The following is a 24,539-nucleotide window of genomic DNA, read 5'->3' as shown; positions in this document are numbered from 1 at the left end:
ACATTATTATTATTATTAATTTTAATCATTATCGACCGACCATCTTTAAAAGTAATTTCCATATCCTCTGGGCTATAAGGTCCAGGGCCCACACTTGTATAAGCTCTCACGGAAACATTGTACTCTAAATTCTCTTCCAGTCCAGTAAGAACAGAAGAAACATTTGTAATGTTCACTCTGGCTGCAGTGAGTACATCAAACGTCATCAGTGGTTCGTACATCACTTCATATGTGGTAATTATTCCATTTCGATGCATCATAGGAACTTCAGTCCAGTTCACTTGGATCTCAGTGGATGATAGCACAGTGATCATTACATTCTCAGGAGGGTTTGTTGGGACTGTGAACGTAATGAAGTATTTCCTGTTACTTTAGATTTATTTTATGTAACTTGACAGCTAGGTTACACTAGATCTATCTGCAGTGCGTTGAAGTGCCTTGTTGCTTATAAGTAAGATGGCATACCTGTTTCCACAGTAGTGACCATGACGTTATCAGATGGACTTTCTCCGATGTCATTGAAAGCAACCACTTTGAAGACGTAAGCGGCTCCAGGGTGTAGTCCAGTGATGGTTACAGTCTCCACTGTGCTGTTGATAGTCATGGCAGTCCCTCCAAGAAAAGATGGTCTGGTGTAGGAGACTTTGTAACCACGGATGGGGGCATTGTTGTCATGAGGCTCCACCCACTCCAATATCACACTAGTTGTTGTCACTTCTACAGCTGTCACATTCTGTGGTCTTTCGGGAGTTGCTGAAATTGAATGTATACAAACACAAACTGTGAATTTGTACAAGAGCATAACCTAACATCTGTAGTATTGAATACTTCCTTGAACAGGCACTGACACCAAAAGATAAACAACATTTGTTATATATCCTAAGGAAGCATGCAATTACTCTCTATAGAACTCCTCTCGCAATCAGTTTGGCCTCTTCCTTAAGCAAATCAAATTCATAGGCCTGAGGATTCTCACATACCAAGTATAGTCACAACATGTGATATAGAGATGGTTCATGTGTACACTAACAGCTAGCCCTAGTGGCTGATTAATTGCAATGAATTCTTGTTGATGGAACTGTTAGTCAGTTCCAGGGGGAACTGTTGTGAATAGTTGTGAAACACTTGCACTGATAAACATTGGGTGGGTTACCTTGTACTAATAAAATGACAGGGTCCGTTGACACAGTGTCATAGTTTGGACTACTAGCATTGCAGACGTACTCCCCAGAATCATTAACCATAGCCATGTTGATGGTGAGGGTGCTGGTCACAGATCTGTCTCCCATGGTACATAACACAGTAGTGCGATTCTCATCATCCCGATTCTGAAGAATCACATGCACCATGCAAGACAAATTGATGATGTACCAATGAATCAGTTAGCTCACCTGTGTTCCATTGTGGACCCAGATGATGGTAGGTACTGGAAATCCACTGGCCAAACAGGTGAAAGTGGATAATTCAGAGATGCTCACATTCACAGATAAAGGGGGAGTGTTAATGATCGGACCAACTGTAGATGGACGAACAGTTAAAAACATAGAACATACCTATAGGTGAAACGTTTCGTTTAACACTCACCGTATACAGTAGTATTATCAGAATCACTGCCTGCTATGTTGGTGACTTCACACTTGTACTGCCCACCGTCTGTGGCTCCACTCACATTCACAGCTAGATTAGACATGTCCCCCACAATTTTGTTATCGTACAGTCTCCTCCATGAGAAAATGTTTCCAGGACCACCCATGGCAGAGCAGGTGAACTTCTGAGTGTCTCCTTGAACTGTTCTAGACATACTAGGTGTGATAGACACACTAGTCTCAGGTGATACTGCAATTAAACGAGAATGATTGGATGCATTCATGTATGCTCTTAACGTTTAGCTAAAATGCTATTAAACTTACAAATAAGCTCTCCTGGTTTAGATTCTGCCGTGTAGTTGATATTGTCCACAATGATCGAAGCAACACATATGTAGTTGCCTTCATTACCAAAAGCAATAGGATTAAAGGAGAAGTTTTGTCTAAAGCGGTCAAGATTATCGAACCCCACATCTCCAACTTTGTCCCAACGATAGTCAGGTGCAGGGAACGCAGAAGCTTCACAGGTGAATGTTGCACTGCTAGCCACAGTTCGAAGTAGCTGACGTTGTGGATTAGCCACAATGTATGGATGAATGTAGAGAGTGAAATTGGTACTGCCATTACCAGCTGCATTACCGACAACACAAGTGTACTCTCCTCCATCACTAGCATTAACTGAAGTGAGAAGTAGTGTAGACTGCATTTCTCTAGGAAGATTGATTCCGTTTCTTTGCCACTGGAGGTTATCAATTCCACCACTTGCAGAGCAATTTAGTGTGACATTTTCATTCAGCACACCAACATTAGATGGACTTGCGTCAATCATTACTTCACCAGGAGTCACTATAATTATAGACATAATTATCAATCAAGACTATAACATTCTAAAGAAACAGAATCCATGCACTAAGTACACCATGCATTATCAAAAAAGCAACATGCACAGAACTGAAGGATTCCAAACCTACAGTACTTTGTAAGCTTCACAAACAGTTACATAAGACTCACATATCAATTCTCCTTGATTAGACTTTGCAGTGTAATTGATCATGTCCACCATGATTGAAGCAACACATTGGTATAATCCTTCATTACCAAAATTGACAGGATTGAAGGTGAGATTTTGTGTAAAGCGTTTAAACTCAGGATCACCAATCTTGTCCCATCGATAGTTAGGTGCAGGGAATCCCAAAGCCTCGCAAGTAAATGAAACTGATCCTGGGACAGTTGCTAGTATTTGTTGTGGATGAGATACAATGTATGGTTGAATGTACAGTGTGAGACTAGCGTTGCTAATGCCGGCAGCGTTGCTGACAACACAGGTGTACTCGCCTCCATCACTAGCATCAACTAGAGAGAGAGATAGTGTGGGTTGACTCCCTATAGTAGTGTTCATTCCATTTCTCAGCCATTGGTACACATTATTGGGTCCACCACGAGCAGAGCAAGTGAGATTGACATCCTTATCGAAATTTACCACGTTGAAGGGTGTGGCATTCACAGATAGGTCACCAGGGGAAACTAAAAAAATTGGCAAATTCATTACGCTAAGGAATTTCCTACCAGAACATAGTCTACTCTATACATGGGGTGTATTGGTGCAATTCAAACGATAGCCCATTCTCAACTTACTATCTCCATGTATAGTTTCCAATGCAAATGGGCTGTAAGGTCCAGGTCCCACACTGGTGTAAGCTCTCACCGAGATACTGTAGTTTGCAAACTCATCCAATCCAGTAATAATGAAACTTCGTGCATTTCCATCAGTGACATTACTTTGCTCAAACTCTCCATTGTATGTTATTTCATACTGAGTGATGTTTCCATTTCGGTCAATTGCTGCAACTTCTTGCCACATCACACTGATCTCAGTGGAAGACACTGCCGTAGCACTGACATTATTAGGTGAAGAACTTGGCACTGCATAATAACAATTATAGTGAAAGTGCAAGTGTTAAATTAAAATTTAATATGTCCTAGTTAATTTTACTCACAATCTTCAAATGTTATGTTTATAATACCGACACTGTAAGGTCCTGGTCCCACATATGTGTATGCTCTAACTGATATGTTGTACTCCACATACTCTTCAAGCTCATAGAGAACAGTAAACAACTTCATTGTTCTTATTGTTGTTCTATTGAGCACACCAAATGTCATTAGTGGCTCATACATGACTTCATATTCAGTGATGATTCCATTCTGGTCTATCTCAGCAACTTCAGTCCAGTTCACTTGGATCTCAGTAGAAGACAACACAGTAGCCGTCACATTCTGAGGTGGACTAGCAGGAGCTGTATTGAATTAAAAAGCACATTATTATTATTATTAATTTTAATCATTATCGACCGACCATCTTCAAAAGTAATTTCCATATCCTCTGGGCTATAAGGTCCAGGGCCCACACTTGTATAAGCTCTCACGGAAACATTGTACTCTAAATTCTCTTCCAGTCCAGTAAGAACAGTAGAAACATTTGTAGTGTTCACTCTGGCTGCAGTGAGTATATCAAACGTCATCAGTGGTTCGTACATCACTTCATATGTGGTAATTATTCCATTTCGATGCATCATGGGAACTTCAGTCCAGTTCACTTGGATCTCAGTGGATGATAGCACAGTGATCATTACATTCTCAGGAGGGTTTGTTGGGACTGTGAACGTAATGCTAGATGTAACTTGACAGCTAGGTTACAATAGATCTATCTGCAGTGCGTTGAAGTATCTTGTTGCTTATAAGTAAGATGGCATACCTGTTTTCACAGTAGTGACCATGACGTTACCAGATGGACTTTCCCCGATGTCATTGAAAGCAACCACTTTGAAGACGTAAGCGGCTCCAGGGTGTAGTCCAGTGATGTTTACAGTCTCCACTGTGCTGTTGATAGTCATGGCAGTCCCTCCAAGAAAAGATGGTCTGGTGTAGGAGACTTTGTAATCACGGATGGGGGCATTATTGTCATGAGGCTCCACCCACTCCAATATCACACTATTTGTTGTCACTTCTACAGCTGTCACATTCTGTGGTCTTTCGGGAGTTGCTGAAATTGAATGTGTATACAAACATAAACTGTGAATTTAGAGCATAACCTAACATCTGTAGTATTGAATACTTCCTTGAACAGGCACTGACACCAAAAGATAAACAACATTTTTTATATACCTTAAGGAAGCATGCATTTACTATCTATAGAATTCCTCTCGCAATCATTCAAAACAGTTTGGCCTCATCCTTAAGCAATCAAACTCACAGGCCTGAGGATTCTCACATATAAAGTATAGTCACAACATTTGATACAGAGAACAGATTCATGACTAGATGGTTACTCAGTTCAGTCCAGGGGGAACTGTTGTGAATATAGTTGTGAAACACTTGCACTGATAAACATTGGGTGGGTTACCTTGTACCAATAAAATGACAGGGTCCGTTGACACAGTGTCATAGTTTGGACTACTAGCATTGCAGACGTACTCCCCAGAGTCATTAACCATAGCCATGTTGATGGTGAGGGTGCTGGTCACAGATCTGTCTCCCATGGTACATAACACAGTAGTGCGATTCTCATCATCCCGATTCTGAAGAATCACGCAACCATGCAAGACAAATTGATGATGTATAGTTAGCTCACCTGTGTTCCGTTGTGGACCCAGATGATGGTAGGTACTGGAAATCCACTGGCCGAACAGGTGAAAGTGGATGATTCAGAGATGCTCACATTCTTAGATAAAGGGGGAGTGTCAATGATCGGACCAACTGTAGATGGACGAACAGTTAAAAACATAGACCATACCTATATAAGTGAAACGTTTCATTTAACACTCACCGTATACAGTAGTATTATCAGAATCACTGCCTGCTATGTTGGTGACTTCACACTTGTACTGCCCACCGTCTGTGGCTCCACTCACATTCACAGTTAGATTAGACATGTCCCCCACAATTTCGTTATCGTACAGTTTCCTCCATGAGAACATGTTTCCAGGACCACCCATGGCAGAGCAGGTGAACGTTTGAGTATCTCTTTGAACTGTTCTAGACATACTAGGTGTGACAGACACACTAGTCTCAGGTGATACTGCAATTAAATGGATGCATTTATGTATACTCTTAAAAGTTCATAGCTAAAATGCTATTGAACTTACAAATGAGCTCTCCTGGTTTAGATTCTGCCGTGTAGTTGATATTGTCCACAATGATTGAAGCAACACATACGTAGTTGCCTTCATTGCCAAAAGCAATAGGATTAAAGGAGAAGTTTTGTCTAAAGCGGTCAAGATTATCGAACCCCACATCTCCAATTTTGTCCCAACGATAGTCAGGTGCAGGGAACGCAGAAGCTTCACAAGTGAATGTTGCACTGCTAGCCACAGTTCGAAGTAGCTGACGTTGTGGATTAGTCACAAAATATGGATGAATGTAGAGAGTGAAATTGGTACTGCCATTACCAGCTGCATTACCGACAACACAAGTGTACTCTCCTCCATCACTAGCATTAACTGAAGTGAGAAGTAGTGTAGACTGCATTTCTCCAGGAAGATTGATTCCGTTTCTTTGCCACTGGAGGTTATCAGTTCCACCACTTGTAGAGCAATTTAGTGTGACATTTTCATTCAGCACACCAACATTAGATGGACTTGCGTCAATCATTACTTCACCAGGAGTCACTATAATTATAGACATAATTATCAATCAAGACTATATATAACATTCTAAAGAAACAGAATCCATGCACTAAGTACACCATGCATTATCAAAAAAGCAACATGCACAGAACTGAAGGATTCCAAACCTACAGTACTTTGTAAGCTTCACAAACAGTTACATAAGACTCACATATCAATTCTCCTTGATTAGACTTTGCAGTGTAATTGATCATGTCCACCATGATTGAAGCAACACATTGGTATAATCCTTCATTACCAAAATTGACAGGATTGAAGGTGAGATTTTGTGTAAAGCGTTTAAACTCAGGATCACCAATCTTGTCCCATCGATAGTTAGGTGCAGGGAATCCCAAAGCCTCGCAAGTAAATGAAACTGATCCTGGGACAGTTGCTAGTATTTGTTGTGGATGAGATACAATGTATGGTTGAATGTACAGTGTGAGACTAGCGTTGCTAATGCCGGCAGCGTTGCTGACAACACAGGTGTACTCGCCTCCATCACTAGCATCAACTAGAGAGAGAGATAGTGTGGGTTGACTCCCTATAGTAGTGTTCATTCCATTTCTCAGCCATTGGTACACATTATTGGGTCCACCACGAGCAGAGCAAGTGAGATTGACATCCTTATCGAAATTTACCACGTTGAAGGGTGTGGCATTCACAGATAGGTCACCAGGGGAAACTAAAAAAATTGGCAAATTCATTACGCTAAGGAATTTCCTACCAGAACATAGTCTACTCTATACATGGGGTGTATTGGTGCAATTCAAACGATAGCCCATTCTCAACTTACTATCTCCATGTATAGTTTCCAATGCAAATGGGCTGTAAGGTCCAGGTCCCACACTGGTGTAAGCTCTCACCGAGATACTGTAGTTTGCAAACTCATCCAATCCAGTAATAATGAAACTTCGTGCATTTCCATCAGTGACATTACTTTGCTCAAACTCTCCATTGTATGTTATTTCATACTGAGTGATGTTTCCATTTCGGTCAATTGCTGCAACTTCTTGCCACATCACACTGATCTCAGTGGAAGACACTGCCGTAGCACTGACATTATTAGGTGAAGAACTTGGCACTGCATAATAACAATTATAGTGAAAGTGCAAGTGTTAAATTAAAATTTAATATGCCCTAGTTAATTTTACTCACAATCTTCAAATGTTATGTTTATAATACCGACACTGTAAGGTCCTGGTCCCACATATGTGTATGCTCTAACTGATATGTTGTACTCCACATACTCTTCAAGCTCATAGAGAACAGTAAACAACTTCATTGTTCTTATTGTTGTTCTATTGAGCACACCAAATGTCATTAGTGGCTCATACATGACTTCATATTCAGTGATGATTCCATTCTGGTCTATCTCAGCAACTTCAGTCCAGTTCACTTGGATCTCAGTAGAAGACAACACAGTAGCCGTCACATTCTGAGGTGGACTAGCAGGAGCTGTATTGAATTAAAAAGCACATTATTATTATTATTAATTTTAATCATTATCGACCGACCATCTTCAAAAGTAATTTCCATATCCTCTGGGCTATAAGGTCCAGGGCCCACACTTGTATAAGCTCTCACGGAAACATTGTACTCTAAATTCTCTTCCAGTCCAGTAAGAACAGTAGAAACATTTGTAGTGTTCACTCTGGCTGCAGTGAGTATATCAAACGTCATCAGTGGTTCGTACATCACTTCATATGTGGTAATTATTCCATTTCGATGCACCATGGGAACTTCAGTCCAGTTCACTTGGATCTCAGTGAATGATAGCACAGTGATCATTACATTCTCAGGAGGGTTTGTTGGGACTGTGAACGTAATGCTAGATGTAACTTGACAGCTAGGTTACAATAGATCTATCTGCAGTGCGTTGAAGTATCTTGTTGCTTATAAGTAAGATGGCATACCTGTTTTCACAGTAGTGACCATGACGTTACCAGATGGACTTTCCCCGATGTCATTGAAAGCAACCACTTTGAAGACGTAAGCGGCTCCAGGGTGTAGTCCAGTGATGTTTACAGTCTCCACTGTGCTGTTGATAGTCATGGCAGTCCCTCCAAGAAAAGATGGTCTGGTGTAGGAGACTTTGTAATCACGGATGGGGGCATTATTGTCATGAGGCTCCACCCACTCCAATATCACACTATTTGTTGTCACTTCTACAGCTGTCACATTCTGTGGTCTTTCGGGAGTTGCTGAAATTGAATGTGTATACAAACATAAACTGTGAATTTAGAGCATAACCTAACATCTGTAGTATTGAATACTTCCTTGAACAGGCACTGACACCAAAAGATAAACAACATTTTTTATATACCTTAAGGAAGCATGCATTTACTATCTATAGAATTCCTCTCGCAATCATTCAAAACAGTTTGGCCTCATCCTTAAGCAATCAAATTCACAGGCCTGAGGATTCTCACATATAAAGTATAGTCACAACATTTGATACAGAGAACAGATTCATGACTAGATGGTTACTCAGTTCAGTCCAGGGGGAACTGTTGTGAATATAGTTGTGAAACACTTGCACTGATAAACATTGGGTGGGTTACCTTGTACCAATAAAATGACAGGGTCCGTTGACACAGTGTCATAGTTTGGACTACTAGCATTGCAGACGTACTCCCCAGAGTCATTAACCATAGCCATGTTGATGGTGAGGGTGCTGGTCACAGATCTGTCTCCCATGGTACATAACACAGTAGTGCGATTCTCATCATCCCGATTCTGAAGAATCACGCAACCATGCAAGACAAATTGATGATGTATAGTTAGCTCACCTGTGTTCCGTTGTGGACCCAGATGATGGTAGGTACTGGAAATCCACTGGCCGAACAGGTGAAAGTGGATGATTCAGAGATGCTCACATTCTTAGATAAAGGGGGAGTGTCAATGATCGGACCAACTGTAGATGGACGAACAGTTAAAAACATAGACCATACCTATATAAGTGAAACGTTTCATTTAACACTCACCGTATACAGTAGTATTATCAGAATCACTGCCTGCTATGTTGGTGACTTCACACTTGTACTGCCCACCGTCTGTGGCTCCACTCACATTCACAGTTAGATTAGACATGTCCCCCACAATTTCGTTATCGTACAGTCTCCTCCATGAGAACATGTTTCCAGGACCACCCATGGCAGAGCAGGTGAACGTTTGAGTATCTCTTTGAACTGTTCTAGACATACTAGGTGTGACAGACACACTAGTCTCAGGTGATACTGCAATTAAATGGATGCATTTATGTATACTCTTAAAAGTTCATAGCTAAAATGCTATTGAACTTACAAATGAGCTCTCCTGGTTTAGATTCTGCCGTGTAGTTGATATTGTCCACAATGATTGAAGCAACACATACGTAGTTGCCTTCATTGCCAAAAGCAATAGGATTAAAGGAGAAGTTTTGTCTAAAGCGGTCAAGATTATCGAACCCCACATCTCCAATTTTGTCCCAACGATAGTCAGGTGCAGGGAACGCAGAAGCTTCACAAGTGAATGTTGCACTGCTAGCCACAGTTCGAAGTAGCTGACGTTGTGGATTAGTCACAAAATATGGATGAATGTAGAGAGTGAAATTGGTACTGCCATTACCAGCTGCATTACCGACAACACAAGTGTACTCTCCTCCATCACTAGCATTAACTGAAGTGAGAAGTAGTGTAGACTGCATTTCTCCAGGAAGATTGATTCCGTTTCTTTGCCACTGGAGGTTATCAGTTCCACCACTTGCAGAGCAATTTAGTGTGACATTTTCATTCAGCACACCAACATTAGATGGACTTGCGTCAATCATTACTTCACCAGGAGTCACTATAATTATAGACATAATTATCAATCAAGACTATAACATTCTAAAGAAACAGAATCCATACACTAAGTACACCATGCATTATCAAAAACAACATGCACAAAACTGAAGGATTCCAAACCTACAGTACTTTGTAAGCTTCACAAACAGTTACATAACACTCACATATCAATTCTCCTTGATTAGACTTTGCAGTGTAATTGATCATGTCCACCATGATTGAAACAACACATTGGTATAATCCTTCATTACCAAAATTGACAGGATTGAAGGTGAGATTTTGTGTAAAGCGTTTAAACCCGGGATCACCAATCTTGTCCCATCGATAGTTAAGTGCAGGGAATCCCAAAGCCTTGCAAGTAAATGAAACTGATTCTGGGACAGTTGCTAGTATTTGTTGTGGATGAGTTACAATGTATGGTCGAATGTACAGTGTAAGACTAGCGTTGCTAATGCCGGCAGCGTTGCTGACAACACAGGTGTACTCCCCTCCATCACTAGCATCAACTAGAGAGAGAGATAGTGTGGGTTGACTCCCTACAGTAGTGTTCATTCCATTTCTCAGCCATTGGTACACATTATTGGGTCCACCACGAGCAGAGCAAGTGAGATTGACATCCTTATCGAAATTTACCACGTTGAAGGGTGTAGCATTCACAGATAGGTCACCAGGGGAAACTAAAGAATAGATATTGTGGTTATTTACATGTTAAAATGAGAGTGTCCACTGCAAAGAATTTATTGCAGTTTGACCTTCGACGCCGAGTGCAAGCCTCAAGGCAAAAGAATGGTTTATGTTGCCATAAATTCTAATGTAGAGACAATAAGTGTTCAGTAAGTGTATCTATGAGAAAAAAGAATGCTTGTTACCCCAGCTACGTAAATCACCTTGGATATAACTCGATCTTAAAAACTAGAAAGATAAGCTTGTGCGTACACCATACATTATCAAAAGCAACATGCACAGATTCCAAACCTACAGTACTTCGCAAGCTTCACAAACTGTTACATAATACTCACATATCAATTCTCCTTGATTAGACTCTGCAGTGTAATTGATCATGTCCACCATGATTGAAACAACACATTGGTATAATCCTTCATTACCAAAATTGACAGGATTGAAGGTGAGATTTTGTGTAAAGCGTTTAAACCCGGGATCACCAATCTTGTCCCATCGATAGTTAGGTGCAGGGAATCCCAAAGCCTTGCAAGTAAATGAAACTGATTCTGGGACAGTTGCTAGTATTTGTTGTGGATGAGTTACAATGTATGGTCGAATGTACAGTGTGAGACTAGCGTTGCTAATGCCGGCAGCGTTGCTGACAACACAGGTGTACTCCCCTCCATCACTAGCATCAACTAGAGAGAGAGATAGTGTAGGTTGACTCCTTATAGTAGTGTTCATTCCATTTCTCAGCCATTGGTACACATTATTGGGTCCACCACGAGCAGAGCAAGTGAGGTTGACATCCTCATTGAAATTTACCACGTTGAAGGGTGTAGCATTCACAGATAGGTCACCAGGGGAAACTAAAGAATAGATATTGTGGTTATTTACATGTTAAAATGAGAGTGTCCACTGCATAGAATTTATTGCAGTTTGACCTTCGACGCCGAGGGCAAGCCTCAAGGCAAAAGAATGGTTTACGTTGCCATAAATTCTAATGTAGAGACAATAAGTGTGCAATAAGTGTACCTACGAGAAAGAAAAATGCTTGCTACCCCAGCTACCTCACCTTGGTTATAGTCATCTATATAAATAAATACACTGTCTACAAAGACTATAAGCTTGTGCAAGCCCCATTGTTCTACCTTTCCTGGTGTCTACCGAGCCCCACCCATCTGTCTTGCCCTTGCCATGTACAGTGATCTAGTTTCACTAAAATGAGTGTGTGCTCGAGGCAATTAATCTGGAGAGTTTATGAGGAATGTGCTCAGCTGGGTGTTTATGTAAGTTAAAACCCATTACTTCACCAGAAGTCATTATAGAAAGAACAACCAATACAAGTTGCTCAATCAAGACTAGCATTCATAAGTACACAATAAAAGCAATCATGCAAACAGGAATTCAAAAATCTACAGTAATTCGTAAACGGTAATTCGTAAGCCTACACCACGAGCAGAGCAAGTGAGGTTGACATCCTCATCTACCACGCACAGACAGGTGGTCACCAGGCGAAACTAAACAATGTGGTCATAATTATTACATTGACTAAGCTATTGTCCACTGCATCAGAAAATATGGCAGTAAAACCTCCAAGGCCAGGGATGTTTACATTACCATAAATCCTAACGTAGGGAATATAAGTGACAGTATGTGACAATAAGTGTTCTAGCTTGCTACCTCACCTTGAATATACTAGTTACCATGCAGCCTCGAAAAAAGGAAAGATAAGCTTAATTGTTAATTATGCGTATGACACAGCTTGTGCTAAGCTTATAGCTCATGTCCATGCAGTGAGGCCCCACCCTTTTCTTGTCTTTACCTATAGCTCCATATGGCATATGCATGCACATACTTCTTTTTGGTAGTACTGTAATAACATTCGAGGCAAGGGAGTTTATGCATGAGGAATGTGCTCTATAGGGTTGGAAGTTTTATGGAAGTTAAAAGTTGCTATGATATAGAGGCCAGGTAGGGTAAATTAGAAGCTCTATACAAATAATTATACGAGTGATTACATAGTTGACAAATTATAGTGATATACTATATAAGCACTCTCCTTCCATCAAAGTAATACTAAGGAAGATGGTATGGGGCATCGACGAGGGTACACAAAACAAAAACCTGGCAAGGCTTATGATTTTTCATTGGGATTGTGTCCTTCTCTTTATGTATGCATGGTATTACGCAATCTATTACACTCAGTAACACAATCAAGTAAGGCAATAATTTTATGCTGACTGACTATGCACTAACAAGAAAAGGTGTAGAGAGGGGAGTGATGATATACTATCTTCTTAGGTTCTAAATGCAAGACAACTTTATACTGTGACATACCTGTTAGGCTGAAATTTTCAGAGTAGCAAATCCTATCAGGAAGAGATACAACACACACATAGTATCCCTCATCTCCAAAATGTGTGGAATTGAAAGTCAAATTACTCCCCATAGTAACTACTGAACCATTTGCCAAAAAGGAGGGCAGAACCGGTGAAGCAGTAGAGTTTGTGACAGAGCCAGAACCAGAGCCGAGCATACTCCCAGATCTGCTGCTCGATCCAAGTGAAGTCCCAAATCCGCTGCTGTTGGGCGGAGAGCCAGTGCCAGTGCCAGAGCCAGAGCCACTGCTTCCTTTGTCACCATCACCGCTACCACTAGACATCGCTGAAACGCACTCAGTAGAACTTGCCATCTGGAAAGCTTCTAAGTCAGCACTATTGAGTTTTATCCATTGTACTTGATCCTCAGTTGCAAGACTTGCAGTGTTGCAGCTCACAGTGAGGGGTCCACCTCCATTCTGGACAAATTGTTCAGATGGCGTCACCACTGGCAAAACTGTAGAAAATGAAATGTAAAGTGTGACTGCATTGATCTGACTGTATTAGCTGATCAAAGATGGGGAGGATCAAGCTAGATCTAGATTGTGCGATTTTGTGTGCTACTCACCTTGACCAGTGATACCACTAAATAAACGAAGTATCACAAGAACAGATAGCTTTGCACAAGATGAATGCCACATATTTCAACAAATATGTGCAATCGCTACAAGCTAGCTAGATCTAGATCTAGATGCACATTAATTATAACTGCTTTGCACAGGTAAATTTAGAAATACGTACAGCAGTTGTCCAGAGCAAATTAAGGCAACAGTCAATAGTAAAACCACAGTTTTCTTTTTAAGGTAGTCAGCTATGAATATCATAATAATTGGAATACCACAACAGATAATGTGTGTACTTTAAATATGGAACATTTCTAAGAAAAAAGGTGGTGCATGGGTTTGTGGTGATTAATAGAAAAGTACAATTGTTATAGTGGGTAATTGCATGGTTAGGGAGAGAAAAGACCAACGGTTTCGGCTTTCCGGTTAAGGTTTGGATTTTGTCACAACATCTATAGATATGCAAGGTTCGATGTTGCTTACATATCTAAACATCCTCCGCAGTGCTCAAAATTGCTAGATTTTAGTGCAGTTTTGGTTAGGGAGAAGACGTAAGGGCTAAGGTCCAAAAAGTACATTTGTGTAATAGACCTTTAACAGCATTCCAAGCTTGTATGAAAGAAGTCAGCCTCCTAGAAGCCATGCATGCATAATGAATTCATAGCTGGCCACCTTAAAAGGATAATTGTGGTTTTGCTATATGCCTGGATAACTGTTGTGCAGACCACTGTAAAATCATGAGTAGATAGATCTACACATCAGAGAGTAGACTTGCCAGCCAGCCCTACCCCCGAGGATCTAGGAAGGGCTGGCTGGCGAGTCTACTCAGAGAGTACACATTTGCCCAGGTGGGCATCAGACGGAGGGTAGAGCACACGGAAATGCCTGCGGAAATGCTGCAAGACCTATAGCGCTCTTGATTTTGCCCCCGAGCTATTAGCCACAGACTACATGTGTATATATAGCTGTCTAATTTTTGTCCGTGATACTAGTGCATGCATTTAGATCCATGCAGGGTATTAAAATTAATATGCTCATCCCAACATGTTGTAACTAAAAGAGTAATTGAAATTAATTAATACAGCAAACATTGTTTTATTGCACAAAAACAATCATTATTGTGAAAGATCCATGAAGGGTATTAAAATTAATGTGCTCATCCCAACATGTTGTAAGACTAAAAATGAATACAGCAAACATTGTTTTATTGCACAAAAATAATCATTATTGTGAAAGAACATTCTGCCTTCTCAGGTGTTCGCCTCTTCACTTATGAGGCAGAGCACTGAGTCAGATTTGTCCTATAGCCTCGGTCCCAAGGACAATGCTAGATCAGTCCCAATAGCCCCAGCAGAACTCCACTCAAAATTTGAAGATAAAAATATGTACTGTAGCACAAGCCACACAGTAATGATGCACTGGAACATGGGTAAAAAATCCAGAAATTAGAAGTGAACGACAATAGATACCAGACTCTTTGTAGACCAAGACGTTGCAGATCTCAAGGATTGCTTTCACTTCTACCGTGCGGCCTGGGAAATGGTGAAACAACAATTAAGAGTGAGATGGTATGAAACATATGGAGTAAATGGACATAGCGGAAAAGAAGAAACAAGAGTAGAGGTGGTGCGAAGGGTCTGTCTTTACAAAAATTACTGATACTAGACCTACATCAGACATGTATCTATACCATGTACCATGTATCAGCTAGCTATTGTGTATAGAGCGTTTTCTCACGTGAAAATCAACTTGTTGGCCATTTTTCAATGTCCATTTTTGGTAAAGATCATTACATTAAGTTTTGCATAACATGGCAAAAAATGGCTAAAGGTGAATATTTAATCAGCCGCCCTTTTAGGAATGCCTAATTATGGATCAGTTCAATTTAACGAGATAACACGATATATTAATTATGTCTTGAGTCAGTTGTGTGTTGTGTTTATTTCTACGTCTTAATTTGTTATGTCACATTTTTGGGGAAAAATCAGAGAATAATCGGATTTTTTATGAGAATAATAAGCACATTTTTCAAGAATTAAAGAATAGAATAATGGGTGAAAAAAAACATAATTTATCAGGGCCTATAAGTTGTGTCGCAGTATCGGGTATAATTCTACGAGTATATCGTTCATGCAGAATTACTGCTAATATATATGCAAACCAAATAGCGTAAATGATATTGGTTGGGGTTCAACAGTGGCGTAGGCAGGGGGGGGGGCTGAGGGGCTAGAGCCCCCCCCCCCCCCCCCTTTTGTGCTTTATCAACACTAGCCTCCTTCTCAAGGCCTGGAATCGAGGCTATATCAACACTTGAATTACCGCGATCTGTCCATGTATTCTGCGTGCAGTTACTAGAATGATGTCATTGAATGGAAATGTGGGCAGGGCCAACTAATGCATGCTGACTGCTCAGTGAGGAAAAGTTATGACTTTTTTTTAGGTGTTACGCTCTGGCCCTGCTCAAATAATTTGAGCCCTGCCCTTCCCAAAATCCTGGCTACGCCACTGTTCAAGAGCATTGTTCATCTGAATGGGCATCCCCGCCTAGGGGATTAACCCCTCAGCCTTTCAGGGGGGGGGTTATGTTTTAGCATAGATAGTAGAGGTGTGTGTTAAAGACACGCGGATGTTGTACTTCCTCTGGATGCAAACAGAAGTGTAACCAATCACGTGAAAAATGCTGCAATCTGATAGGGCGCTTAGAACAAATCCCAGATAGGCTTGCAACCCGACCTCCTGTCAGGACGGTCGGGCCACGCCCAACTATACCCCACAGTAGTAATAATGCCTAGATCTAGCTATATCCTGTGATATAAGAAAATGAATAGCATACTAGATCATTGACGCGACGGTGCATAAAATACCTGCTGAGTCAACACAAAAATAGGTAGGGACTCGCTTCATTATTTTTTGTACAGTGCCAATTTAAACATGTAGAGATCTAACAGAAACATAACATGACACATAATAGCCTTGAACTCATAAGGGAATGGGATAGTCTATACTAATCTACTAACTAACAGAGCACAGGCATAACATCAATTTCATTTCCATTTATTCATGCAGTTCCATGATCTTCCACAACCGTAATTATCACTCTAGTTTTGTGATACTCATTCAGGTCAGTCGAAGCATTACCATTCACAGAATCATATTTGAGCTTAGAAAAATTATTCTTCATATCTTCCTTCTTCATATCGGTAGAATAGTTCGAATTTTGATCAAAGGTAAAAGTGTCCGTCTTCTTTGAAGATACGCCAATCAAGCTACTTGAGTCTCGTCTGTAGCTCTGCTTAGTTATTTGCATGCAGGAAACAAACGCCTCTCTCCAAGCTCCTCGAGCTTTCTGATCAAGCACACAGAAAAAAAGAAACAGAAAAAAACCTTGAAATGTTCCAGATACAACAAAAAGAGCTTGCACAATAGTTCTCAACACATTGTTACCGGAAATTGTGATCGTCAATGCAGCAAACAGCCAGGTAATCCCAAATAAAGATGTGATTCCAAGAAGGCTGATAATTATTCTAATCACGACTCGTGAGCTTAAGTCCTCATTAGTCCTTTTCAATTTGTCTTTCGTACTCCTGACCACAATCACAGTGACCCAGATAAAAATAACCACATTTAAAAGCAAAACCATAAGAATTGGTGCAAGAAATGCTCCAAAAAACACACCACTATCTTTCAGGAAACAGCTGTAACAAAAACAAATGCAAGGATGCAGAGATAAATACAGATGCTTACAACAATAGCATCTTTATTTTCTTGCATTAAGCGTATAATGTATAATATTATATTGTAATTAAATGCAAGCTCTGTCCTCAATAGATCACAACTTACAACCCAGTAACACTCTCCACTCCATGTTCGTATCTGTTGACAATTAGATCTGATTTCGTATCAGTTCCATTAGCCATGTCAATGATGAGCACAAGCAGCACAGGAATCAGAGGAATCACTGCGTGCATGAATAAAGGACCAACATGTTTACACAACCAGAACGATACTTATATGTATCTTATATCGTAGAAATGAGGGGTTACACTCACACCAACAGATGAGAGAGACAACTATGATGTACGACGTGGTGATTTCCCCGAATATAATTACAATCTTCTTGAAGATTAGCACGGCCTCTGCTCCCATCCACATGACAGCCACCAGGGAGAAGTAATGGATCAGAACAGAAACCACCACACAGCCAGCATAAGGTTTAGTTTGATCAATGCCAGCAACGAATACTACCAGGAGGCAAAAAATGGCAATACAGAGCTGTATGTGGTGCTTGGTGTTGTCCCGTGACCGAAGATCCCTGAAAAATAGTCAAAATTATATTATAAACACATTGCACGCAATAATTTAAGCTATCTTCGAGTAAGCGTGACTTTGTACAATGAAAATCCATACTTATGTGGACTGACTTGAATGCAACAAGAGTGATAACAGTGAAGATGATTCCAATGCATGACAGCACTACACCAGCGTAGGTAGTTGCAGAGAGAATGATGTCTGCCAATGGATCATTTTCGCAGTCTTGAGCTCTCGAACAAATATCCTGCACCAATAATTATATACAATCAATCTGATGGTGAAGCAGCATTACTGTAATGCACTCACAATAAGAACAGCGAAGTTTGTGAGGTGAGTGCATTGACATTCAACTACATTAGTTGTCTCATTTCTGACAGTAACACAGCCGTCGGTTACCCAGCGGTTGGAGCTAAAGTCCCAGGAAACACATTTCTCTGAGCCTTCCCTTATCTGAGTGTATGCAATGAATCATATAATTCTATGTGTATATAAGCAATTGACTGCAGACTTACTGTGATATTTTCAGATTGTTCTTTTGGGATTAAGGTAATCACTATTGGAGGGTGAATTTCCGCAAAGTTTAGACTTGAGCCAACAGTTGCCGCAAGCACAGGAGTGGCAACAGTACTCCTCAATGTACTTGAGTTTTCATTGTCATCGTTACGTATAGGAAATAAGGTGGGGTTCTCATAGAGTGTATACAAAATACCAACAGCTGGCCAACTACTAGGTATGTTATCGAACAATTGACGGGGTAGAGAGATTGTAGACGTGACGTCAGCTAAAATCGATAATTATAAGAACTATACGAGTGTAATATTTAATAGCTGCTTACTGCTGTTTGTGAAATCAAACATGCTTCCAGTCCTCCTAAACTCATTTGTTTCCCTCTATATACAAAATAAATATTGCAATTAAGACTGCAAATACACTCACCACTTCAGTGACAATAGTGACTTCATCCAAAATTAGAGTATAGTTGCGTTGCTGAGCGTAGAGAGAAGCAACAAGCTCGTATGATTGAAGAATGCTATACTTTTAAAGACTGGTTAAAATTCACATTTAAAAGTAAGATGTTAACTTTACATGGAGGTGGATTCCACTTCAAGTAATCTGTGATTCCATTGTATCAGAGAGTTCAGTGTTGAAGCCATCCTTTCAACCACCTGCATGTACAGTAAATTTTAACAGTATTTAGTGTGCCGAAATTTGACGTACTAAGGGATGGATATCACTAGATGAGGGGAGTAACTTGACAAGCTCTGCTATATCATTGAACACTTTCGAAATATTCTTCAAAAGTTCAGTTGTTTGAAGTGTGGCATTGTCAAGAGAATCTGTGGAAAACGAAGATATCTCAGCCGCTATGTCCGCATAGTTGTCCTCAGTAACCTGAAAGAACTCAAATCTATGTACTAACCAAACGTGACAATAGTAGCTCACATTTCGATCAAAAACTGGATCCAATACAACACCTAATGAAGTAAGCAACAAAATGTGATTGAACAGGGTTTTCAGCTTCTTTTGTAATACAAATCGCTAGCCAACGTATTTTAATACGCAAGCGAGTGCATTACGTAACCTCGACCTCATGCACATTAAAACATTTGTTGGTGCTAGCTAAGTGTGATATAATAATTATTTTCACAGGACTGGTAGATTTGTTCATTTTGCTGGCATTAAATTCTGCTAAAAGCTGCTCAAGTTGTGAAATTAATCATAGCGTTTCTAATTAATTGCTTGCAAGTGGTTTTATTGCATTTTCCAATTATCTGCGAGTTCAAATTTGCAGAAATAGCAGAAATTAATTACCCGCGAAAATAATTATTTCACCTCTTAAAGTAGTATACAGCTGTGGTAACCACGTTGCTATAATTATGACAACCACAGTGCTATACCACAAAACTGTTTGCTTACGCTGTAGTGTATATGAAGCCAACCACATTGCTAAAATAATGACGCCTACACATAATATTATTATAGGCTTTATAGCACAGTAGTGGGTATAGCATAGTGATTGGGTATACAACACTAATTAAAAGTTTGCAGTTGTCCAAGTTGCATTTTCGACTCAAGATTTAATCCCAGATTGGCTATGCATGCAGCGTGGCCTCTTCTATTCTGGTCTGCAGAGCGATAGAGCTTTCAGTTTGCTACACGACAGCTCTAAGTAGCTAGGTATCTCTGGGGTGGTAAAATCTGTTCGAAGGAATTACTGTTCTATTTAGCAGTTAACTCTACACTAGAGAGCTATAGCTGCAAGAGTGAGACAAAAGCTGCATGAGTAGTATATAGGATATATACAAACCAGCATTTACGCTCGTACTCTACCGTTTCTTGTATAGAGCACTCGCAACGGTCATTAACTATAGCTATCTGAGATCTATAGATTACATTGATGAAAGTTTAACATAGTAGGTAGCTGCATAGTGGACTGCTCTGGTTTCTATTATTTTGTTTGACAAGAGATTATCGCAGACCAATCAATTCATAACCTCTTATTGCAGCTATAGGTTACAATGGTTCCGAGCAATGTACTGCTATGTGCCTCTGATTTTGTCCCATTAGATATAAACGAAGGCTCACCACAATCAACTGCAACTATATTATCGTAATCCCTATTGTAATTATTGTACTATCAAAGCAATACTCAAAAATTAGGGTCTTCCAGAAAAGAATAGAATAGTTAGTTCACAAACAGGTTCTGATCCTGACCATCCACCTGGAACCTCACATGTCCGAGTCTCATTTCCAACCAAATTGTATCCATTAACGGTACAGGTGTATGTTACCCATAGAATAATCACTATTGTATGTGATACTTCGACGGGTTATATTGGGGAGCTCTTCACAATAAGCTACCATAAATAAACATTTAATGACAAGACACGTTAATGTATCCCCAAGGGGGATTATATTACTTTGGATGTCTTTAAACATTCCTGTTTAAGCAGGTGTATATGTGATATGGTGCATGCATGTATACACGTGTACTCTTTCAAAACAGCGTGGGTAAACACTCCTAATTCACATTAACGGTAAGAGAAAGCACACTACTATGATATTTCTAACAGAGATGGTTTGTGGTGAATCAGTATAAACAATTACTTGCATACAAAAACAGAAGACAAATGAATGGTATAACTCACCATGGCATGCCCCTATTGTGGTTTTGGCAAGTAACTGATACCCAATATTGCAGCCAGTGCAATTGATACTGCCCAAGGAGCAAACAGTAGTATCCACATCACAACCACTGGTATCACACACACCTACATGCAACAAAAAGTACTCTCCTTTTGACATTCTGTGCTGTACTTGAGCCCTCACCAGTAACTAAGTCAACACTTGGACACTCGCCCATAACATAGACATCTAAAAGAGTTAGTGATCGTCGTGAAGTAGTTGGGTGTTCTTCGATTACACTGAAATAGAGCTGGCTATTTCCAGTTACATCACATGTTGGTATTTCTACAATACCAGCATGAACATCATAAACTGCAGACCTGCATTTGAAATAGATCGACATTATATATAGCTACCATTAATATTAATAGAAACTCACTCACAGATTATTTTGATTGAAACTGTTTCTAAGGACCTCACGCCGACAGTCACCATTCCACACAGTAAGTACTACATCGTCCAGTGACCATGCTGCTTCTTCTACAACAGGAACCTCACTGTATCTCTGCAGCCACCTCACACTCACATTCTCCTCAGTAAATGCTGAATCACAAATATATTCCCGAATGGACACAGACTGATTACCCGCTATCACTTCTAAAGGAAAATTGCTAGAGTATAGCAAGGCATCTGCAACAACCATGTTATTTTCGATACGTCTCACAACTGACCCAGCAGTCTCGTTTGTATTCACTGCATAAAATCGAACTGGCTGCCAATTAGAGTTCCCAGCTGACCGGCGTATTTCAAGCCTTATTCCTTGGTCAAGGTATTGAGATACATTACATTCAAAGTTCAAGGTGAATGAAATCTCCCTGCATATATAGCATAATAATGTACTCAGATGATCAAATAAGTGGTTAAAATTAAATATATAACAGGACAGAGCTATGCATGGTTGCAAGCAGAGGGTTGCAAACAACTTGTTATCAATTAATTAATTTTGGCAGTAAACTAGCCAGTTTTTGATGGGCCACATGCACAACACTAAACATTGTACATATGTAGATCTTTTTGCACACATGCATTCAAATTTCCATTAAAATTACTAGTAACAGAATAGGGAACATACAGGAATGGTTGCATTCGACAGCAATCCACAGAGTTGGATGAAGTGATTGCAGTAAGACAGGAGCTTGGTAACTCTGCTCTAATACTGCTGAGATGAAGGGTTAAAAGCACAACTGCTGCAATAGGTCTAGCTTGATTCATGGTACATAGAGATATACTATTATAGATTGTAGCCAGATTTACAGAGGTAAATTACTGAAAGATGATCTACTTATAGTCTATAATGCATTTATATGGCTGCATAATTAATGGTATAAGGAAGCTAACCTCTAGCTAATGAGCGTGGGCTAAAAGGAAACACACAAAACTCCTCCACACAATCAGTGGAACCTCCGAATTAATAAGCCCTTGATAGTGCTAGTGCATGCTAAGCTTCTGCCCTTAAAATGCATCTATATATTAAACTTTCGAAAAAAGAAATATCTTGATCTACGAATGTGATGAATTTAATTGCTCCGTGCATGTCCTTTATATCCACAATACAGCTGATATAATTAGAGCTCTTAATTGGTTTGTGAGATCATGTAAAACTGCTAAGGCTGGCATAGCCTCGATCCCAGGCCGAATCGTCTCCAATTGAACGCTATAGGTCAGCAACCTAGCGTTCAATTGGAGACGGATCGGCCTGGGATCGAGGCTAAGGCTGGCATTGAAAAATAATTATATTATAGCTAGTTATCTGTTATGTATGTGACACTAAAGCAGCCATTCAATGTGTCAAGTTTGCAAAGTGTTCATGCATGTATTAGCCTCGAATCCAGGCCGATTAACTTAATCGGCCTGGTCTCGAGGCTATGCATGTATAAAAGAAACATTTCAGCACTTCGAGAAATGTCATACACAGAGGAGTAGGAAGATGTTTTTGTAAGGGGGTGCTTTACAAATCTGGGGGTCCGGGGGCTTGTCCCCGGAAAATTTTGGCATTCTACATTCCCGGAGATTAATTCTGAGCAAATTTGGTATAAAATTATCAGTATCAAAATTTATTCTACGTGAGTTTACCTGGATTAAATTTTCTGCTATATACTAGAATCTGCTAAGTGGGTATGAATATACCAATAAAAAAAGATTGCATTGTGTCATTGTACTTCGGAGGTAGACTGGAAACCACGCCCCTTTCTTTAGGGAAAGAGACTGGCCAGGTGACTATCAACTACTCGTCCCAACGGAATGCTTGGAATGTAGTGTGTGCATGAATGCGTGGGAGATATCTAAACCACAATATTGCACACTAAGCATAAATTTTTATTATAATTGATTTTATGTGAGTATTAATGTACAGTTGCAGTATAAATTTTATGTCTACTTAGCTAGCTTTTTGGATATAAGTTGTCTATCAGTACTTCTCCAATGAAGCAATTCTAAAGTTGCTATAACCTGGATAGCTACAAGGCCACTGCAAAAATAACAGACAGAAGTAGCAGAGATGCAGAGATATATTTGTCTCTCTGCCAACTGGTTTATGGAAAGTCCCTTTGCTTTGCCCTATTGCCAGCAACATTTGAGTTTCTATTTTACAGCGGTATCATTGCCACAGACAGGACAAGAACTAGGTACATCCAGGTGACAGCTAGCTCCAGACTTGGACATAGTTTTGCAGCAGTTAACTTGTGATTGAAATGAAGTTTGGTAGGTGGCTGAGCTAGCTAGCTAGCTTGCTAGAGTACTGACAGCAGTAGATCTAGCCAAAGTATACTAAACTGCAACACTGGTGACCACACCCTTTTCCCTGAACCACTTCCGCAAAATTCAGTACGCAATGAAGACGAGTCGTTGATAGTCACCTGGCCAGTCTCTTTCCCTAAAGAAAGGGGCGTGGTTTCCAGTCTACTTCGGAGGAATGTTTCAATCTTCGCAGTGAGGAAAACGAACGTTCGGCAGTTAGACAGCATGTCTATTTTAGGATCCAATTAAACTTGATCTATAGTCTAGCTACCCTCTTTAGTAGCTGTTCATGGAAGCTTACCATTGATGTCAAAAATGAGAGGAGACTTGCTAGCGCTTGTTAATGTTGCATTCGCAATGTGCTTTCTCTTTATAAGAGATATCTACGTGTGGTTCATCTAGCTGACCTTTGTACTGTGTACGTAACTATGCTAGTATAGCTAGCCACTAGCTTGACTTCTAGCTAGCTAGCTAGCTGCTATATCAAGCTAGCTAGCTGTTCTGAACTTCATGGAACAAGTAGGTAAGGTAGCTTGAGATAAGGGGGTGCTCCAGCACCCTGAGCACCCGTGCTTCCTACGCCACTGATACAATGTGCATTCCAGCCTGGCTAGCTATTCAA

General features: G+C 40.2%; 2 protein-coding genes across 9 annotated transcripts in view; both read right to left on the bottom strand.

The window, feature by feature from the left end:
* The window catches only part of LOC135334596 (phosphatidylinositol phosphatase PTPRQ-like), a 42,832-nt gene extending 28,985 nt beyond the window's left edge, over window positions 1–13,847 (bottom strand). For 2 of the 7 annotated variants that reach the window (XM_064529843.1, XM_064529844.1), the window contains exons 1-24: window positions 13,690–13,842; window positions 13,081–13,578; window positions 11,097–11,609; window positions 10,242–10,754; window positions 9,557–10,078; window positions 9,238–9,489; window positions 9,043–9,167; window positions 8,815–8,989; window positions 8,167–8,454; window positions 7,768–8,067; window positions 7,409–7,708; window positions 7,047–7,334; window positions 6,423–6,935; window positions 5,732–6,253; window positions 5,413–5,664; window positions 5,218–5,342; window positions 4,990–5,164; window positions 4,342–4,629; window positions 3,943–4,242; window positions 3,584–3,883; window positions 3,222–3,509; window positions 2,598–3,110; window positions 1,911–2,432; window positions 1,585–1,836 (exon numbers count right to left, since the gene is read on the bottom strand). In XM_064529843.1, the coding sequence (XP_064385913.1) occupies window positions 1,585–1,836; window positions 1,911–2,432; window positions 2,598–3,110; window positions 3,222–3,509; window positions 3,584–3,883; window positions 3,943–4,242; window positions 4,342–4,629; window positions 4,990–5,164; window positions 5,218–5,342; window positions 5,413–5,664; window positions 5,732–6,253; window positions 6,423–6,935; window positions 7,047–7,334; window positions 7,409–7,708; window positions 7,768–8,067; window positions 8,167–8,454; window positions 8,815–8,989; window positions 9,043–9,167; window positions 9,238–9,489; window positions 9,557–10,078; window positions 10,242–10,754; window positions 11,097–11,609; window positions 13,081–13,578; window positions 13,690–13,762 (7,897 nt within the window). In that variant the 5' untranslated portion in view covers window positions 13,763–13,842. Of the gene's footprint in view, window positions 1–40; window positions 341–465; window positions 754–1,153; window positions 1,329–1,391; window positions 1,517–1,584; window positions 1,837–1,910; window positions 2,433–2,597; window positions 3,111–3,221; window positions 3,510–3,583; window positions 3,884–3,942; window positions 4,243–4,341; window positions 4,630–4,989; window positions 5,165–5,217; window positions 5,343–5,412; window positions 5,665–5,731; window positions 6,254–6,422; window positions 6,936–7,046; window positions 7,335–7,408; window positions 7,709–7,767; window positions 8,068–8,166; window positions 8,455–8,814; window positions 8,990–9,042; window positions 9,168–9,237; window positions 9,490–9,556; window positions 10,079–10,241; window positions 10,755–11,096; window positions 11,610–13,080; window positions 13,579–13,689 lie in introns of all 7 variants that reach the window. The other 5 variants (XR_010394333.1, XM_064529845.1, XM_064529841.1 and 2 more) reach the window with 5 other exon arrangements.
* Window positions 13,848–16,624: 2,777 nt separating this feature from the next.
* On the bottom strand, window positions 16,625–22,787 carry LOC135335636 (adhesion G-protein coupled receptor G2-like). 2 transcript variants are annotated; one of them, XM_064531190.1, is made up of 15 exons: window positions 22,254–22,787; window positions 21,565–21,996; window positions 21,326–21,501; window positions 21,145–21,267; window positions 19,439–19,470; window positions 19,214–19,387; window positions 19,082–19,161; window positions 18,932–19,025; window positions 18,831–18,885; window positions 18,508–18,776; window positions 18,302–18,445; window positions 18,106–18,239; window positions 17,734–17,996; window positions 17,525–17,642; window positions 16,625–17,379 (listed from the first exon to the last, which is right to left on the bottom strand). In XM_064531190.1, exons 1-15 carry the CDS (start codon window positions 22,391–22,393, stop codon window positions 16,743–16,745), a joined length of 2,871 nt encoding a protein of 956 aa, XP_064387260.1. In that variant the 5' UTR covers window positions 22,394–22,787; the 3' UTR covers window positions 16,625–16,742. The 2 variants fall into 2 exon arrangements, with proteins under 2 accessions (XP_064387260.1, XP_064387261.1); XM_064531191.1 differs by lacking the exon at window positions 22,254–22,787 and having other exon boundaries at window positions 21,561–21,763.
* Between the last annotated feature and the right edge of the window lie 1,752 nt (window positions 22,788–24,539).

This window comes from Halichondria panicea, chromosome 4 (genome assembly GCF_963675165.1).
Source record: "Halichondria panicea chromosome 4, odHalPani1.1, whole genome shotgun sequence".
In the NCBI taxonomy this organism is placed as follows: domain Eukaryota; kingdom Metazoa; phylum Porifera; class Demospongiae; order Suberitida; family Halichondriidae; genus Halichondria; species Halichondria panicea.
Note: the sequence above shows the minus strand (reverse complement) of the source record. Positions and strands in the feature narration are given on the sequence as shown.